General features: G+C 36.3%; 2 protein-coding genes across 2 annotated transcripts in view; one reads left to right on the top strand and one right to left on the bottom strand.

The window, feature by feature from the left end:
* The first annotated feature begins 942 nt into the window (after positions 1–942).
* Positions 943–7,707, top strand: LOC139139795 (death domain-containing protein CRADD-like). Its single transcript, XM_070708714.1, has 4 exons — positions 943–1,153; positions 3,557–3,731; positions 5,789–5,842; positions 6,056–7,707. The coding sequence occupies exons 1-4, from the start codon at positions 1,040–1,042 to the stop codon at positions 6,319–6,321; spliced, it is 609 nt and encodes a 202-aa protein (XP_070564815.1). The 5' UTR covers positions 943–1,039; the 3' UTR covers positions 6,322–7,707.
* Positions 7,708–10,287: 2,580 nt separating this feature from the next.
* The window catches only part of LOC139139796 (unconventional myosin-X-like), a 106,298-nt gene continuing 100,188 nt past the window's right edge, over positions 10,288–16,397 (bottom strand). Inside the window, exons 45-46 of the mRNA XM_070708716.1 lie at positions 15,645–15,732; positions 10,288–12,812 (exon numbers count right to left, since the gene is read on the bottom strand). Coding sequence (XP_070564817.1) covers positions 12,684–12,812; positions 15,645–15,732 — 217 coding nt within the window. The 3' untranslated portion in view covers positions 10,288–12,683. The remainder of the gene's footprint in view (positions 12,813–15,644; positions 15,733–16,397) is intronic.

Raw genomic sequence — 16,397 nt, 5'->3', positions numbered from 1 at the left:
GGCAGATTTGAAGCAAAACTGAAGAACTTATCTGACTGACTATGCTTTGACTAAAAACATTTCATGTGTACGATGTGAAGTAAATCTGCATTAAAAGAGTCTATAAAGGCTACGAAACAAATACCAAGTGTGTTATGTCAGCCATTTCGATGAATGAGAAAACGAATGAGATGTAGGCCTACATGAATGGAAAGCAAACCCATCATGCAAGCTTTTTCCTGTTTTGACAGAGTACTGTCAGCAGGTAAAAGAATCCATAAAATGCGTATTCCTAGTGGCAGTTCTTCCTGGGAATCACTTATCCAAAATAGAGTTCTTGGATGATCCACCTCTGAGATTTTTTACCAAAATATCGGGAAAACGTCCTAAAAAAGAAGTGCATACAAATTGAATCGTCATTTTAACGATTATGTATTACGATATATCAGGAAATCTACCAGCCAAATTAAAAATTACAAGGCCAGTCGTTTATGAGAAGATGGTGTTTCGACGGAAATTCAAAGCTGCAAATGTATACGTCATCATTCTCTGATCAAACCTGAATGGGGTTCTCGAGAACTAAATAAAATGCTAAGTGCAAGCTTTCTAAGTGAAAGCTTTCGGACAAATGAAAACATTAAACACAACTTGAAGAGACGACGTGCGATCATCTGACGATCTATGAACCAGATTTGGAACAGTTTTTGTGTCTCACAAGCGGCAAACTGTTCTACTCAATCAACTGACTCGCGGATATCGATGTTCGAAGTCTAAAGTCTAGGGAAAAGATGAAAATTTTGCTTGCTTTAATCACCTTCCAATAGCAAGTATGAGATAGGAGATCCTTAAATATAGCTGTCTTCTAAAGAATTACTATGATGATCGTTTGCTGATTGTCAAAGAGTGAGAAAAGACACCGACACGGTGACCTTATCGGTACAAAGAATAGGGTGAAAGGTCACCGCAGGTAAAACAAGACTGGATAAAATTTACGGTACGTAACTTCCGCCTCGGATATCCTGAAATTTGTACAACTGTCTGTATTCACGTAAGACGAAATATGGATTCCCCAGATATTGGAATGAAGACAGAACACAGAGAACTTCTTAGACGCTTGAAATCTCAGATTTGTAAGGATTTAGATGCTAAGAAAGCCGTTTCCGAGATGACCCATGTAAGTCGTACACTGCAACAGTGTTTATATGTACCGACTGACTATACACAAACCAAAAATAATGATCTGTCATAGCACCACGTCTCGTAGAACACATAATATAAACGGCTGTTATAGTGTAGTACTTCCAAATTCCCCATTGTACAATTTATCCCCGTTAATGTCTGTTTGTACAATCCCTTAAAATGCACGAAGTGTACCGAGTACAGATCACATGACGTCGCTTTTCTTTGATTGGTGGGAACCTTATTGGTGGGTAACCCATTGAATAGCCTGAATAACTTTCGAAAGCGCTGTCTCCAGACACTGTCTTAGAAGAGTATAATAGTGAGAGACACGCCCCGAGACACACTAACTTAAAAGGTTTTCAGCTTTTCATTTATCTAAAAAATAAAGGCAACTTTTATGTCGTGAGACTGACTCTCCGCCTATAGTTGCGTGCACATGTTGCTGTAGACCTACATGTCAGTCGCAGTTCTCCACTTTATGCCCAATTATTGGCAGTTACAGTTTCACGATTGTCCCATTTATGTTCATGGTCAGTCACATCGATCATTGCAATACACTATCCACTGCTACCGCCAAACATTGCCCTTTCAATTGACTTCTTGAAAATGTATTTTCCCACGAGTCTGCACATTCAAACTATCACCATGCCGTGTCTCCAGGCATCCAAAACCATCATCATGATAGAGCGTTCGTCCTCCTAAAACCATCGCTATGTCGCATTGACCACCTCATTCGCTGCAATTTGTGCGCTGCTCCTGGGAACAAATGTGTGGCAAGACTGGCACTTGCATATTGTCATTCGCCGGTAGCTAGGGTAGAATACAAGACACTTCGACAAATCAGAGCCGACTGTTATAGCAGCAGGTCAAAGTGCAACCACAACAACTACCGCTGTAGACGGACGACATCGTACAGTTAATCGATTGATCGCTACATATCAATGCATGAATTATTCATTGTCTATTTTTATCTTTTATTAAAAAACAGACTCCAAAAAACAAACATTTGCATTAAGCACAAGTAAAGTTTCCAAATAGCAAGTTAATTACATTTATAATATGACTGTATGAATTTCATCGGATAATTGTACATTTCAGAGTAAAACCTGTATTTAATTCTGCAAGTAAGCTCGTTTTTTACTAGACCACCGATTGAAATATTTTCCTCTGTTTGCCAATATTTGTAAATGTCCATTTACCGATCAGTATAAGAAAATTAACTAAATTTTCATCATCTTGAGAAAAAATTGTTCCGAAAAAAATCAAGTACAACGTGTTTTTCTTTTATATACATTGGCGTTTTCAACAGTTTACTAAGGATACATTCTATATTATTCCTGACAACTTTGACATCGTAAAAATCTGTGTTCGAGGGTATCTATCTTATTACAAACTTTACAATCCATGGACGTTCTCTTGTTCCAAAAGTAGAGAAACTTATTACACAGAATCATCCGTGACAAAAATTTCCGACTAAATTATATTAATTTCAACTCTTTTGCCAGTGATTTCGTTAGACTCCAACATGCATATGGTTGAAATCCTCGGATGAAACCTGTATTCTGTTAAACCTGTATTCTGTTAAACCTGTATTCTGTTAAACCATTTTGAAAGACAGTTGTGGTCTACGATTAAAATCGTGTACATTTGTTTACATACAAGTTTCTGTAACGGAACTTTGTCGCTCTTGCTTACAACAAGACGGTCATTACATCCATTGTTTACAAAGAAAATGTTTAAAACGTTGACCATTTTACAGAAGCGTTGTCATTTGGTTGAATACAACGCTTTGTTAAAAGCAACGACTTTAAAACCTATTTGTAGAATTGTATTATGTATCGCTTTCGAATATCACTACATTATTTCATCAATGTCAGATGTCACAAAACTTTGAAGATCACATTGAGAGTGTACCATCCAATTAGTCAATGTCTACGGCCTATGCCAACACTACCATGTATGGGGCGTTGAATCGACAAAGGACTTGTACCGTGGACTTAACTATACATTTCCTCAGAAATTCACAAAATTTGAGTAGACTAATTCGTCAAAATCTCAATTGGTGATTTCTGAAATATCTTACAGGCCAGCAGCTGCCATAATGATCACTTGAGGTATCATAAGACGTCATCTTATGACTATTGTCAACGATTTCAATTATCTAAGCTCTAATAGGTGTGCAAAATTATGACGTCGATGGTGATATTCAGTATCTTCGTCTTAACAGTATGTTACTAAATGTAATGCTGATCTAAATAATTTTTACAGGGCCTTTAAAATTACATTGAACGATACTTGATTACTTGCATTTCACATGGTGATTTTAATTATTCGTTTCTTCCTCCGGTGTGGAAAATGATGACGTCAATGGTGATATTCACGGTGATAACGACAGCTATTCAGCGAAGAGGATGAACAATGGATCACTCATCAATCGCTAACATTTCCTGAAAAGGCAAATAGATTCATGGACACTCTTCTTCGTAAAGGCCCGACAGCTTTTCAACAGTTTGTAAAAGTTTGTGAGAAAATTCATCCGCATATTGCAAAGAAGATTATCGAGGAGAGCAGTAAGTTGATATTGGGGGGGCTTTCAAATTTGAAGACGTCTGTTCAATCAATTTAGATCCTGCACATTTAATTTTTGCTAAGCAGCCATAAAATCATCTAAAATAATGTTTTGAAAGTTGAAGTGTAGGCTATACACTAAATTAAAAGTATGTGTACCCGTAGATCATTATTGAATTTTGTTTTCATGGTATCCAAATGTTTTCTGTGATGACTTGCAAAAACTAAGAGATCGGAACCTAAAAATGAGCGGGTTTGGGCGGTGGTAGATTTCAAGTTTGCGAAACCTGATAATTCATCGCACACAGCACTTCTTTTCAGGGCGAATAAGAGCAAAAGTCTTAAAAATTACCTGCAACCCTTAAATCTACTATTTCATTTTGACTAAATACTAATAAACAAGATTGCATTATCTTACCAAACAAAATCAAATGTTAAGGCCGTGTTCATAAAAAACAATGAGGGGGGGGGGGCTGCAGGAATTCCGAGAAGATTCGAAAGTTTTAGGGGTAGTGGAGGGGGATTTGAAAGTTTTTCACTGCCTGTAAGGGGGACCTGAAAAGTTTTTTGTTCCCTTTTACCTTTACTTTTTCCAATTCAAAGTTTTGTCAATGAGAAATGAATAACATTTTAATGTCGTTCAACTGTTCTGATGTTAGTAATAATTAGACAAAATCTAGAACCATTTTGTCACATTTCATGACTTTTATCTCGAAAAAAACTAAACAGTATGATTTTTCGCATAAAAACAAACAAGTAGGCCTAATAACGGGGCAGAAGCTGCAACTGTTGATAATTTTTTTCAATATTTCTATGCAGCATATCAAATACAGTTTCTTGCTGTCTCCCTACAGTATGCTGAAACCACAATATTAAGATAGTCGACAAACCCTGTATATATTTTATGACAATTGAATTAGAGTCTAGACTGAAAGTCATTCTTTGTCAGTGATACAAATGCGTGGTACATATTAACAGGCTGTGTTGGTAAGGTGAATACTGGACAGTTCAACATGTTGTAGGGAGTAGAACAAGAACACAGTTGTATAAACTAAACAAAAATATTGTCAAAGTAAACAAAGCTAATACAGCTTCTGCCTTGCCACTGCAGTTTCACTGTCACTGCATATGGGCAGTTACAGAGAAAGCCCTGACTCTGATGTAGTTGAAGAAGATTTTTGGTCAAATGGCGCTCATGACAGTGAAATATACTTGTACATAAGATCATACCAGAGAGCAACATTTGATATGGAAGACTAGGAAACTTGAAAGTTATCGGGGATTTTTGAATTCTGGCATATGTTAAATCATCAATATTAAAGGAAAAAGATGGGGTCACCATGCTTGATTTTATAAATTTTCACCTCATCATAAAATAACGCAAAGGTAAAACTTTGTTTAGAGTAGTACCAGTAATTTTAATGAAAAAAATGTGACTCAATGGAATTGTTTCCTACCAAATTTGCCATTATTACACCAAAAATGTTAGAGACTAAAACGTTCATTTTGTAGAATATTTAATCTTCGAGTATTGTCAATTTTGAGTAGACTCTATGTCATATATGTCTCACATTTTTGCAAAAAGAAATTTGGTAGGTCACTGTGCTCAGTTTTTCACAATGTGGCAAAATGTAGCCAGGAATACACAATTTACATACTCATGATCGTCATCTTGTGTGCTCTTTAGCATGTGCTATTGGCCTGGCCAGAGTTGGATTAAGTCAAATCGCGATTCCTCCAGCCCCCTACCCCACCATTATTTGTGAACGCAGCCTAATGCCTGTAACAGAACACAACGTTCTCGATGATAAGGTTGTGTTTCAAGAGGACAATTCCTAGATCACTTTCAATTCCTTAGTATTACCGTGCTGCATATAATTCATTAGTTTTATCAGTTTGCAACTTGTCAAATGGGCGATTTTTATTTAAATTTGTCCACTTTTCGTGTTGCTATGAATTCCTTTATTGGAAAGTGCGCGAACAATGTGAAGAGAGATACGACTTTTCATCCGCTCCTGTTTTTAACATGTCTTAAATTCTTTGTTCGTCTGTTTTACAGCTCTCGATGATGTCGTCGACGGTGGACTGCAACGTTTAGAGATCAACGATTCCGGTATGCCTTCGTATTCACGAAAATGTCTATCATAGTGTTACATAGTGTTGTCATTACGTCTTTGACTTCCCTTCATCAAAACGATAACCACCGAATATAAAATATCTATGAACCAGTATGTATTCTCTCTCTCTCTCTCTCTCTCTCTCTCTCTCTCTCTCTCTCTCTCTCTCTCTCTCTCTCTCTCTCTCTCTCTCTCTCTCTCTCTCCCAGACCCTCTATGCGACTCATCTCTGCGAGATCTAGCTCAAGGCATTGGAAGCGAGTTCGAAACACTGGGGACGTACCTCGGTATTTCACACGTCAATATCCAGAAAATAAAAGGCGACAACCCATATAACACTGAGAATCAAATTTACAACATGCTTATAAAATGGAGAAATACATGTCCAAGTTCGGAGGATAAAGTTGACAGGCTTGCCAGTGCTCTGAAGAAAAGTGGACGCACTGATTTGGCGGAGACTTTGAGGGACCATTAACAACAAATTACCGCATCTGTGCCAATGCATTATTAAAGGAGACTCGACTTGCGGTGCATGGAGCCAACATGTATATTTTTCTGTCCCCATGTTTTTTTTCAACAGATATTTGTCTGAAAGAAAATATCGCTGTGCTCTTCGTCCTTCTCTATTATACGCCAAATGCCTGAGACTCGCTGTACATTTATACTGTTCATGTTACTTTGGTGATAATTTCAGTGTTGAACGAATTTGAACCTGCATGCTTTTCATACATCCTGTAGACGACGACTTGAGCAATTTTAGCCACAGCTTGCCTTAATCTGTTTACATCTTCAGCACGTCCACTTTCAAAGACAATTACAGTACTGTTGTCGACTGTAAAAAGGTTAACAATTAGAAATAGCCCGTTTACACGCTCTACCTCTATTCAGAATTGCTATTTACCTATTTACCTGTGTGTTTTAAATATTGGACAACGACGTAGTTTTCAATTCCGTGCCACCAGTTTGGAATTCATTACATACTGAAGTCAAATAATTATTCAGCCTGAGTATATTCAAATGTCAATTGAAATAATATATCAAAAGCAATATACCTTTGTGATTTACTTTATTTTTGGTGGGTTATCTAGTTTTTATCTTGATGTTTTATTATCCTTGATGAAAATGACTTTTATCAGTAATTCGGCCGCTTTACGAAAGTGTAAATAAATGACAATGTGGTAGTTGCTCTGCATATTTAGTTTGGTTGATGCAACAGAATACTTGGATACACGTTATCTTTCACGGAGATTATCTTCTTATATCAAAATTTCGAAATTAGCCAAAGTTTAGAAAGTTCCGTTTTAAAGAAAATCGTGTGCCGTTAATTTATTGGATATATCCGATATTTCATGCGAACGGAATACCATTTCAAATTTCAATTTAGGGTAAATTTTTAAAATGTCCCTTCCCTGGCGTTAATTTGAGATGTAGAACATACCGAATGTAACCAATATTATCAGATATAACACAGTTGAAGTCATTTCATTTCAGATTATTTCATATCTATAAAGCTTACCTGTTCTTTATTTTTACGTAAAATAATGATTGAATTACAGTTATGTATATTTTTGCTATACTATAGGTAGTTTCGACAAAGATCACACACAAGTCTGATACTTTCAACTAGTGCATTTATTCAAAAAATACTTCCCTTCTCGTTTCATCCACTTACCAAAGGCATCAAAGCCGATTTAAAGTACAGGTGATTGACAGATAAAAGGAGTGTGTATTCTGACTGGTTTTTTTTTTCTATTTCTCTGTATCGCATTTGTCAGAACAAAGTCGCCATCTTGTGTAAGTACATATTTTCTCCGCATAGCTACTAGCACGAATGAAATAAATTCATTAATAAATGTCTAAAGTCAATGCTTGTCATTTTCAAGTGTGACATTGTTCATCTTTGCATAGCATCCTTATGTGGATTATTAAACAGCATTGAGAAAATTACACGCAGTTTTTTTTTTTTGGGGGGGGGGGTGGTTTGAAAATGTCAGAAGGGTCAGTACGTCTTAGATACCGCAAATACTTCGATTGACAGAAGTTGCTATTAAAAGTTTTAAATGTTCATATATCATTCTACAGCATTTTGAACAACTTGAAAATTTGAAAGGTAAACGTGAAAAAGTAGTCCTTGTGTATTTTCCCTCCCCTCTACCAAAGTATTAGTCAAGAAAGCGCTCCAATGATCCTCAATTTCTTAACAAGCTCCCTATGCTTTCCTCTTCAATGAAACAGCGCAAAAACTGAAAAGTATATATTATCATGAATATTATTTTTAATCTTTATTTCTTAATCGATAGCTTCATATAGGTTTCGAAAACCTTTTCATGAAGGTCACAAGACAAGGACAATACATGCTGTACGTTACAAAACTCAGTATACAAGAAAGACTAAAAACACGCCAAAGGGAAATAAAATAACAAATGACATTAAGGAGATTCCTCTATCAACACTTTTTTTATAAAATGCAAAGGTAAACTGTCAAAATGCTAATCTCCTATGGGTCTTCCAGAGAAGGAAGGCGCTGTTTTTACATATTTTCTCTTTCAGGAAAATTTAATCTTGTAAAACAGAAAAACAGCGATCACAAAGATTTGGAAATAGGGGACTTGCCTAATCTTTCAGGAAAACTAAACATAATTAACATAATTGTATAAAAGGGACATTAGCTGTACCTTTTGGCCAATTTCTCAGTACGGTTTGCTCTGGGTAACAACTTCAGTTTATTGTTCTTCTCCTAGCTTATATGAGAATAAACATTCTGTTTGGTCAAATACGCTGTATACGTGTAAAGATTGCAATCATTTTTATTGACGACAAATGAAATCTAGTCCCGGAATTGAATTCCATTTTAAAGAATAACAATACAGTACTCATATGGCTGTGTTGAGAAGTTTAAAAACTGGACTTTTCATTACGCTTATGAGTAATACAAAAAACCATAGTAAGTACACAAAACCACCAAAGAATCTGTCAAAAGTTGCAGCTATAAATGGACAATCCAACACTTCATACTGATCAAAGACAGTTTCGGACCCCCCGTTAAGTCCCCAAATCTTTTCAAATGCCCCCCCCCCCCCCATCATATCCTTGATATTTCCACATTCATCCTCAATTCCCCCTTCCAGAGGTGTTTGTGAATGCAGCCTAACAAATGTAATTTTGAGTAAAGATCCTTGAATAGTACTGTAGAGTCTGCGTCTTGAATTAATCGAATTGAACGTCTTTGTATAAGCTCTAGAACTTGAATATTTGCAACCGATGTGGTGCCCCAAACAGAACAACAACACAGATAAGGTAAAATAAAGATACAATAAAATATCTTTCTAGAACGCACCGTAAGGTAACGTGTCACTCTCTATAACGCACAATTACGGCTGGACCTGGGATTTATTGTACCGTATATAATCAGACAAATCTAGAGATATGATGGAGCATGATACCAAGTATTTATTTTCACATGTGACACAATCTAAGTTTATTTGTAGAAGCAGCAAGACAACTGCGTATGCAAGTGCAATCGCACGTGTGTAGATGTAATTAGCATTGTGTTTTTGTTTGCATCAACACAGCCTGCCTATGAAGGACCGCTGACCAATACTCCCAAGATTATTTCGAGAATATTTTACCAAAGGTATAAATTAAATAGTTGTATCATCGGCAAATATAGCTGATAGTTTATAATTCAAATATAACGGCAAATGCTAATCTAAATGTTCGTGGAATTAGGTGATATCTTTCGAAAATATTGTGGAATAATTTGTAGTATTAAGGGCATGCTTGGAGCTGGGGACTGGCCTTGAGAATGAATAGGCAGGGTGCAATACATAGGGGAGCCTATGTTTGTCATTGTGATTGGAAGTGTCGATATCCGAACAGTGCTTTGATTGTTTTTGTGTACTTGTTTCAGGAAAACCGTAGATGGTTGATATACATCGGATATTTACTGGATAACTCCAGTCAATGATACAGAATAAGGTATGGATGTGTGTAGGTTGCTGAAAGAACCAAATGAACCTATTTCAATTATGAATCTGCAGATTCGTAGTTGAAACACGACAAAAAACGAGTGAAACATTGGCTAAAATATGCTAGAGGCTTTGCACTCTGCTCCAATGGAATTTCTGTATGATGTTCATGTTACCAGAGGGTAAAGGTTGAAAGGGTCATGAGAGTTGCTCCTGTGGGGAGAGAGAACTTCAGAGGTACAATTGCCAGGCTAGACAGAACTCGATGACTTCTTCTTGCATATGATTCAGAGAAAATACTGTTTCATTTTACTAAATTCAGTTCAACAATTGTGTTGAGCGATAATGATGAGTCAATCTATGCACAAGGAGTGGACAACTTGTTTTAGTATTTCACAAACACACTTTTTCATTTGGAGGGCTAACATGAGAGAGAGAGGAGATATCACGTGTTGTAACAACTCAAACCAGCCTTTTATTTTTATCTTCTTTATTTATTTATTAAAAAAAGTAACGTCAAATTCACACTGCTGTTTATAAGATTCCAGACTATGGACTGTTGACAGTGGACTTGTTTGAAACTCTACAATATCTGTCATGTGTGAACATCCATTCAGGAAATAAATATCAAATCAAGATTTGTTGTCAAAGTCTCAAATGCTACTGACAACATAGTTACTGAAATATTTCATCACTCTTTAGACTTCAAACATAAGGAGTATTTTCAAATAATAAAGGGAAAATAGGTGTCCCTGACAACATCTTTGGGTTTGAGGCAATATTGCCTGAATTTACAAATATTTGACATTCACAGCTGGTTGCATTTCTTCATGCTAACACTGGGAAAGATGTTGATCGAACAGATATGATACCAGAGTTTTCTTTGGTTTTGATATATCAAGACACTTCCTTGAGTATCATAAGAATGGCTGCTTTTATAGAACATCGATTTTCTCTGAAATTTGTCAACTGTAGTTTCCATTTGTTCACATTATTTGACAACATCACACATGTTTATATTAGTAATACATTAACTGCGTTTGTGGCAAGTTTACAAAATGGGAAATACAGTATGATGAATGACTGGACAGCACCATAAAAAGCTATCTGCTTATTTGATGTAGTTTAGAAAAGATTTCAAAAAGTTGACCACAGCCAGGTGATCCTGTGCTGTCAAACACTTGCTTACAAAATGTATCAAACTTTTGTACAAAAATAGAAGATGATGATGATTGCTGTGATTGAAAACTGAAGTCGGCTGATGTAGGAATTACAAATATTTTACTGCTGTGAAAGTGCATCCATTCTTCTCACTTTGTTGTTGTGGTAGGCACTTGAATATTAATTACACTTTAGTTTTGTACCTATTTCTACACCATGACACTTTCATAAAACTCGATTCTCAGGTTGCAATATGATGCTCATTTTGGTTTCTTTCACAAGGACGCTGAATAGAACATATAAAATTTACAATGTGCTTGTGCAAAATATTGTAGCTCACATGATTTTTTTTCTCTGTGAAAATTTCATTTACCATGAAAATTCATATTTTGCTTGTAAATGTAAAATGTAGTGGTGGTTACAAATTCTTTTATTAACACTTTTTTCTATTGGTTCATCTGTCACATGGACTCCTGGGAGATGACACAATATTTGAATTTCAGAGAATTTCAGAAACTTGAACTCTGTCATGTATTTGGTGACCTATTCATTTTGTTGTCATCATATTTAGAAATCTTGAATAGCCATGCTAAGTGGTGATGTAAATATTATTCTCTTATTAAAATCAAACCAGACTTCAAATAGTCACCTTCCAATACAGTATAGATGCATTTAGACAGGAGAAGAAGACAAAGACAATTTAACCATGAAATCTGTCAATTTTGTTAGTTTAGTCGATACAATGGCCAAGGTGTATGATACTGGATAATATTTCCTAATACCATTCAGCAATTTTTGAATTCTTGATGTGGAAACACTCTCGCCATAGACACTTTCTATCACTTTTAAAACCTATACAATCATTACATTAATCCACATCTCTATTTACAAACACCTACTGCATGTGTCGTAACACTCAAAGTATACTTGTTCAACTCTGACACATGATTTTCAAGTTTTACCCTTTCACCGTCAATGGTTTGGTCCAACACTATTGTTTTCAACTGTGAAATTGGACATGAGTACATAGAAATGGGGCAAAAGGGTCAAAGGTACTGACATTTTAACTGTCTGACCTAAATGATTCTTAATTTTGCTTTTTAATACTGATTAGCTATGGGTTAACTTGAAGTTCTGCATATACCAGTGAAATATATGAGAAATACAATTATGTGTGCAACATTTGGTATTCACTCCAGCAGCCTCAATCGACATATTATAACTGCGACATTACATTGACTACATTAAAAAAATCCACGTGACTAAATATCAAAAAATTGTGAGAAAAAATGATCAACTTGGAATGAAAATGCAATAATTTTCCCTTATTTATATGCAGTCTTCCTGACTGTAGTTAATACATTCTCAAGCAACGTCACTTTTTACTAAAAACTTTAAAACATTTTTCTTCAAAAGCTATCTGAACAATGCATGACAGAAAATGAAACAAAATGATTATTTATATAACAGCTGAATATGTATAACTTTACAAATTATACAACTATAAATGTCAGAATTCATTATACAGTTGCACAGTGCTTTCTAAAAGTAAAAGAAGTAGTGTGTTAGTAGACCTGCTACAGATACTTAATTCTATCTCTGTGATTCTCATCAGTGAAGACTGTGAAGATGACAGCATTATGAGATTGAGATTGTGTTTCAGATGAGATCATTGACACTAAAAGTACTATGTGATTGGGATTATGTTTCAGATGAGATCATTGTCACTGAGAGCAATGGGTGACCGACTCATAGCAAACTCATCCATTGCTACACTGTGCCTCTTCCGGACAATCTCGTTGATGTAGGCTTTCATCAGTTTTGCAATTTCAAAGACCTGAAAGTGCAAACAATGGAGAAAAGATTGTTAAATCAGTATCTGTGTATTGATTAAGTATCGAACTCATGAAGTATTTATTCATAGACAATACTGTGTACCACGTCAATGTCAGGAATAATTGTTACCGGTAATACATGTCAATGTCAGGTATAATTATTAGGGTAAAATCCAGATAAGAATGGACAGTGAAATTGATCTAAATGTTGTCACACTTGTGTAATTGGTTTGTAGAGTTGTTCCAAAACTTGTCTCAAAAGTTGCACAGACTTGTTGCAACTTTGGTGAAAACCAAAGAGCTTTCATGAACCCATAATAAACACACACCAGGGAGCACACTTTGCAGTGCACTTCACATACACAGACTCATATTACATTCCTTACCGCTGCCCTGAGTTACATTGTATCATAGCAGAATCAGAGTCTAGTTGCCATTAAACATGTGTTGTCTTTGCATTGTGTGAAGTTCTTTGACAAAAACAAGTCATCGTTGATGACACAGTCCCCGCTTGTCCATTTTGTTATAATCTTTGGTGTCTAGGAAGCTGTGGTCTAGGTCGCTGTGGAATGACATGATGCAACGGGTGCATCAGGCCTGTGACTTGCATAATGAAGTAATCTGAGGAACGTTCAATAAATGACTCATCTCTGCCGGTAATGACCACTGAAGGAACTTTTGATTACATCACACATAACGATGCCCTCACTGCCTCTAGTGTCATGACGGCACATACTATACACATGGTTTGGTGGAATTTTCGAAATGCTATGGGATTGGGTATGTTGTTGTAATCAGCCATCTGCCATTTCGGATCATATAATGAAACAATTTAATGTGCACAAGAATGCAGCCATAGTATTTTATCTTCGTATCACGTTTGAACAAAATCAGTCCATCGAGGGACAGTGACCTATGTTTATGTTTCAAAGACATAAAAAAATCACACCAAAATTGAAATCAAATGGCTGTCTCTTGACCATATGGATCATAGCACAAATTAGTAGACATGCATATGTATGCCATGGTACTTTATCTTTGTACCAAGTCTCAACAACATTGGTTAAGGAATATTTGCATATGATTAAGCCTCAAAGACATGAAAAAATCCAAAAATGACCATCGGGCAGAGATATTGGAAAAAATTTACAATCTGGCAGCCATATTGGAACATGTCACGAAGTAAATTGACATGTATGCCATAGATGCTTGATCTTTGTGCCAAGTTTGGACAAAATGGGTGTAATGACCTTTGAATTATGCTTCAAAGACATGCAAAATTCCAACAAAATGGCAGTTCTGCAGCCATATTGGATCCTATCGCAAGGTTAATTGATACATGCATATGCATGCCATAGTACGTGCTTTGCCTTTGTGCCAAGTTTGAACAAATCGGTTCAAGGTTGTTTGAGTTACGGTTCAAAGACATGAAAAAATCGCGAACAAAATGGCCACCTGTCAGCCATATTGGATCATTTCACAAAATAAATTGGTGTTCATATGAAGGGCATACTATTTTGCTTTTGTGCCAAATTTGAACAGAATTGGTTCAAGAATGTCTGAGTTATGGTCCATAGACATGAAAAATTGCAACAAAATGGCCGCCTCACGCCCATATTGGATCGTATCGCAATATAATTTGACATGCATGTGTAGGCCATAGTGTTATGCCTTTGTGCCAAGTTTGAACAGAATCAGTTTGAGGATGTTTGAGTTATGGTTCAAAGACACGAAAAATCGCAAACAAAATGGCCGCCTCGCGGCCATATTGGATCGTATCGCAAACTTATTTGACATGCACATGTAGGCCATAGTGTTATGCCTTTGTGCCAAGTTTGAACAGAATCTGTTCAAGGATGTCTGAGTTATGGTCCAAAGACACGAAAAATCGCAACAAAATGGCCGCCTCGCGCCCATATTGGATTATATCGCAAAATTATTTGACATCCATAGTGTTATGCCTTTGTGCCAAGTTTGAACATAATCTGCTCAAGGATGTCTGAGTTGTGGTCCAAAGACATGAAAAATCGCAACAAAATGGCCGCCTCGCGGCCAAATTCGATCGTATCACAAAATAAATCGACGTGCATCTGTAGGTCATAGTGCTATGCCTTTGTGCCAAGTTTGAACGAAATTGGTTCAGCAGTGTCTGAGAAACTGTTGATGACGGACGGACGGACGCACAGACGGGACCCAATCTATAAGTCCCCGCCGGACTTCGTCCGCGGGGACTAATAATCACGATACGCGGGAAAAGAGGTGTACATGAGTTGTTGAAATGTACGGGGATGGAAAGTCAGGAAATCTTTACCCTACACACACAGACACTAATCAGTTCCTACCAGCAGACAGGCTTTGTTGCTTTATCAACAATTACAGTGGAAGCCTACTGTGAAACAACACTATCATCCCCCTGGTGTTTACTGCAACTTAATATTACCGATCCTGTAGTAAATTTTGAAATAACTTTACAAACCAATTACGAAAGTGTGATAACATCTAGATCAATTTCACTGTCCATTCTTATCTGCATTTCATAAAAATGCAATGTCAATGTCAGGTATAATTATTCTGCAATCATATTTCTGACCGATATGAAACACAAATATATCATAACCTGATATCGGTAAGATACGAATGAATACAGAAATAAAGCTATATAAATTATTGTTTGACATCATTGTCTCTTCCCATAACACTTCAGTAGCTTGAACAATTTACTACAAATTTCATTCTATGAAAAGTGTTCTGAGAGCATATTGAGTACTTAAAAAACCAGAACAAGGTTTCAGTGTTTGTGTGTGAGAAGTTGACAAACAATGAAAGATACTGACCTGACTTGTCTCAAATATAAATGGTGTCTTGTGTCCTTCTACAACTATCTTGTATTCATTAGCAAGAGGAGCACCAAATGACATGATTCTGAAACAAAAACCACATTGATGAAACCATCCATGAGAAAATGTAGACTTTACTGCTTACAATGAAAAGGGACTGAGGATCTACTTATAATAACTCTGAAAATGGTATATGAATGGTTTATACACTTAACTTGTTTGGCAGAGTACAAAAAAGTTATGTCATGCTGACAAACCTGAACATTCCATCCACTATAAAAGTCTATCACCAAATATACTCTCTGATATCAATGGTAAGGTCTAACATCAGCCTTACTCTCTGATATCAATGGTAAGGTCTAACATCAGCCTTACTCTCTGATATCAATGGTAAGGTCTATCACCAAATATACTCTCTGATATCAATGGTAAGGTCTAACATCAGCCTTACTCTCTGATATCAATGGTAAGGTCCAACACCAGCCTTACTCTCTGATATCAATGGTAAGGTCTAACATCAGCCTTACTCTCTGATATCAATGGTAAGGTCTATCACCAAATATACTCTCTGATATCAATGGTAAGGTCTAACATCAGCCTTACTCTCTGATATCAATGGTAAGGTCCAACACCAGCCTTACTCTCTGATATCAATGGTAAGGTCTAACATCAGCCTTACTCTCTGATATCAATGGTAAGGTCTAACACCAGCCTTACTCTCTGATAGATTTACATTCAATGGGTTGGCAG

This window comes from Ptychodera flava, chromosome 9 (assembly GCF_041260155.1).
Source record: "Ptychodera flava strain L36383 chromosome 9, AS_Pfla_20210202, whole genome shotgun sequence".
NCBI classification, from domain to species: Eukaryota; Metazoa; Hemichordata; class Enteropneusta; family Ptychoderidae; genus Ptychodera; species Ptychodera flava.
The sequence above is the reverse complement of the archived record's forward strand: the minus strand, read 5'-3'. Positions and strand labels throughout refer to the sequence as shown.